Genomic DNA, 4,070 nt, shown 5'->3' with positions numbered 1-4,070 from the left:
TCAAAAGCCACATTTCAAAAGTCATACCTCAAAGGCCACACCTCAACAACCACATTTTTTTTCAAAAGCCACATTAATTTCAGAAGCCACATTTCTATCAAAAGCCACATTTCTTTCCAAAGCCCCATTCATTTCAAAATCAACATTTAATTGAAAAGCCACATTTCAAAAAAACACATTTCTTTCAAAAGCCACATTCATTTCAAAAGGCAAGGCAAGGCAAGGCAAGTTTATTTGTATAGCACCTTTCAACAACAAGGTAATTCAAAGTGCTTTACATAAAACATTAAAAGCATTGGAAAGAAACACATATGAAATGACATTTAGATGTAAAACGATTATTAGATTATTCAGATTAAATAATTACAAAATTAAAAGCAATCAAATAAAATATTTTAAATAGAATAAAACCAGGAATAGAAGTTACAGTGCAGTATAGGTAATTAATAAATTGTATTGTTTACTGAAAGGCAGCGGCAAACAGAAAAGTCTTCAGTCTAGATATAAAAGAGCCGAGAGTTGCAGCAGACCTGCAGTTTTCTGGGAGTTTATTCCAGATATGTGGTGCATAAAAACTAAATGCTGCCTCTCCATGTTTAGTTCTGACTCTGGGGACACAGAGCAGACCTGTCCCAGACGATCTGAGAGGTCTGGGTGGTTCGTAGCTAAGCAGAAGATCAGAAATGTATTTTGGCCCTAAACCATTCAGTGCTTTGTAAACCAACAGTAGTATTTTGAAATCAATTCTTTGACAGACAGGAAGCCAGTGTAAAGACCTCAGAACTGGAGTAATGTGATCTACTTTTTTGGTCTTAGTGAGGACTCGAGCAGCAGCGTTCTGAATTAACTGCAGCTGTCTGATCGACTTTTTAGGGAGACCTGTAAAGACACTGTTACAGTAGTCGAGCCTGCTGAAGATAAATGCATGGACAAGTTTTTCCAAATCCTGCTGAGACATAAGTCCTTTAATCCTTGATATATTCTTTAGGTGATAGTGGGCTGATTTTGTGACTGTTTTTATGTGGCTGTTGAAGTTCAGGTCTGAGTCCATGACTACTCCTAAGTTTCTGGCTTGGTTTGTTGTTTTTAGCATTACCATTTGAAGCTGGGTGCTAACTTTTAATTGTTCTTCCTTGGCTCCAAAAACAATTATTTCAGTTTTTTCTTTGTTTAATTGGAGAAAATTCTGGTTCATCCAATCGTTGATTTGCTCAATGCATCTACTCAGTGCTTGTATTGGACTATAGTCTCCTGGTGATATTGTTATGTAGATTTGTGTGTCGTCTGCATAACTATGGTAACATATTTTGATGTTTTTCATGATCTGAGCCAGTGGAAGCATGTAGATGTTAAACAGAAGAGGCCCCAGAATGGAGCCCTGGGGAACTCCACATGTAATTTTTGCACGCTCAGATGTGTAATTACCTATAGACACAAAGCAGTCCCTGTCCTTCAAGTAGGATTCAAACCATTTTAATGCTGTGTCGGAAAGTCCCACCCAGTTTTCCAGACGGTCTAGTAATATGTTGTGATCGACTGTGTCGAATGCAGCACTGAGATCTAGTAATACTAAGACTGAAATTTTGCCATTGTCTGGGTTTAAGTGAATGTCATTGAAGACCTTAACAAGAGCCATCTCAGTGCTGTGGTGTGGTCTAAATCCTGACTGGAAGACATCAAAACAGCTGTTCATTAACATGATGTTGTTCAGCTGCTTAAAAACAGCTTTTTCAATGATTTTACTGAGAAATGGGAGGTTTGATATTGGTCTATAATTGTTCAGTAGTGAAGTGTCTAAGTTGTTCTTTTTTAAGAGAGGCTTGATAACAGCAGTTTTCAGGGCCTGTGGGAAGACACCTGAGAGAAGGGATGTGTGTACAATCTGTAGAAGGTCTGAGGTCATGCAGTTTGATATACCTTTGAAAAGGCCTGTTGGTAGAATATCTATGCAGCAGGAGGAGGATTTCAAATGTTGTATAATGTCCTCCAAGGTTTTATGGTTAATAACATAAAATTGTGTCATGGTATTTGAATTGATTATAAGTGGACACATGGACAGCACATGTCCTGCACCTGATGTGGAGGCACTGACTGCTTGCCTAATTTTCTGAATTTTGTTGGTGAAGAAGGAGGCATATTCATTACAGGCCCTTGTGGAAAGCAGTTCAGGGGCTACTGACACAGGAGGGTTTGTTAGCCTGTCTACAGTAGTAAACAAGGCCCGTGCATTATTATTGTTTTTGGCAATGATGTCAGAGAAGAAGGATTGCCTTCCATTTCTCAGTTCCAAGTTGTAGATTCGAAGTCTTTCTTTATAGATGTAATAGTGAACCTGGAGATTTGTTTTCCGCCACCTACGTTCAGCTTTCTGACACTCTCTTTTTTCAATTTTTACCAACGTGGCGTTTCTCCATGGAGACTTCTTTTTGCCAGGGACCACTTTCACCTTAGTGGGTGCAATGGCATCAATAATATTTGTAATTTTCACTTTGAAATTATCGACAAGCTCATTTACTGAGACCCAAGGGAGAGTGGGCGTGGAGGAGAAAGCCTGAATAAATGTTCCACAGGTGTTTTCTGTTATGTACCGTTTTGTGATTACTTTTCTTTGAACATTAGTCTGCACAGAGATAGCACTCTCAAAGAAAACACAGGAATGATCAGAGAGGGCAGCATCAATCACAACAACCTTAGAAATGCTAACACCCTTGGACATGACTAAGTCCAGAGTGTGACCTTTGTTGTGTGTGGGCTCCGTCACATGCTGATTCAGATTATAGTTATCAATGACACAATACAATTCTTTAGTCCCTTTGTCATGGAGTTTGTCAACATGAATGTTAAAATCACCAACAATAACTACACAGTCAAAGTCAATACAGATTGTAGACAGTTGTTCAGAAAATTCATCAAAAAAGGCTGCACAGTATTTAGGAGGCCTGTAGACAGTTAGGAACATCTCGGGAAGAAGAGTTCAACTTAACAGCTACATATTCAAAGGAGGCAAAGTTTCCATAAGATATCTGCTTGCATTGGAGGGAATCATTAAACAGAACAGCCACTCCTCCTCCTTTCTTATGCACTCTGGCCTCACTTATAAAACTGAAGTTGGGAGGAGTTGATTCAATAAGAACAGCAGCACTGTTGTTTTGATCTAACCAGGTTTCAGTTAAGAATAAACAATCAAGATCGTGCCTGATAATAAAATCATTGATTAAAAATGTTTTTCCTGCCAAAGACCTGACATTTAATAAAGCTAGGTTTAGTGTGTTAAAATCATTATCTGCTGGCTGTGGCTGATGAGGAATGGGTGCTAAATTCGATAAATTAGCAGAATGAGTTGAGTGCGTCTTGTTTTGCCTTTTTCGTTTATTTATTAAGACTGGAACTGAGCAAGTTACCAGCGTGTTGGGCCCCAACTCATCCTGGAAAAAGTCATGAATGCAATCTGTCCTGTAGCCTGAGCCCAGCACATATCAGTTAGAGCTTTCTGTATTTTGTACACAAGTAACGGAATGTGCTGTACTGTTATCAGGCTGTGGAGACAGAGGATGATTCTGCCTTCGTTGCAGAGGTGGGGGTGGTGCAGGTCGTTCCTTTGGCGATTTTGCCAGAACTCGATGAGGACAGAGCCAATGGTGGGAGAGGGGGCAGTGGGGCATTTGAGGGACGGAACCTGGGAGTAGGGCGGGGTGTGAATTTGGTTCCAGCAGTGACCAGCTGTTTCATATGGTCAGTGAACTCCAAGAGAGGGGAAGAGGGGGAAAGGGTGGGTATAGAGAAGGGTGACCTGGATGGGGTTTGGGGAGGGGAGGGAGGTGAATTTGTTGGTAAGGTGGGAGGTGGGGACTCTTCCTCTCTGCGCTGATGTCTGTCATGGCCAAAGCTCTCTTCAGGCGGGGGCTGAACAGGCTCTCTTTCAGGGAGTTTTGTTTTGGCGTCTTCATGTTTTGATTCCTCCTGTCCTTGGCAGAGGGAACAGATGGGTGATGCAGGAGATAAAATAGGTTTGACATGAAAAGTTGTATTCCCAGCCTGTTTAGGCATAGTCCATCTGCTTTAAAAAGATG

General features: G+C 40.6%; 1 protein-coding gene across 1 annotated transcript; it reads right to left on the bottom strand.

Moving 5' to 3' along the window:
• Nucleotides 1-482: 482 nt before the first annotated feature.
• LOC116970201 lies at nucleotides 483-2,959 on the bottom strand (the record flags this gene model as incomplete). Its single annotated transcript, XM_033016899.1, has 2 exons — nucleotides 2,359-2,959; nucleotides 483-2,202 (listed from the first exon to the last, which is right to left on the bottom strand). Coding segments are annotated over exons 1-2 (2,321 nt in total), but the record flags the coding sequence as incomplete, so codon positions are not given.
• Nucleotides 2,960-4,070: the final 1,111 nt, after the last annotated feature.

The sequence above is a fragment of the Amblyraja radiata genome, unplaced genomic scaffold, assembly GCF_010909765.2.
Source record: "Amblyraja radiata isolate CabotCenter1 unplaced genomic scaffold, sAmbRad1.1.pri scaffold_633_ctg1, whole genome shotgun sequence".
NCBI classification, from domain to species: domain Eukaryota; kingdom Metazoa; phylum Chordata; class Chondrichthyes; order Rajiformes; family Rajidae; genus Amblyraja; species Amblyraja radiata.
The sequence above is the reverse complement of the archived record's forward strand: the minus strand, read 5'-3'. Positions and strand labels throughout refer to the sequence as shown.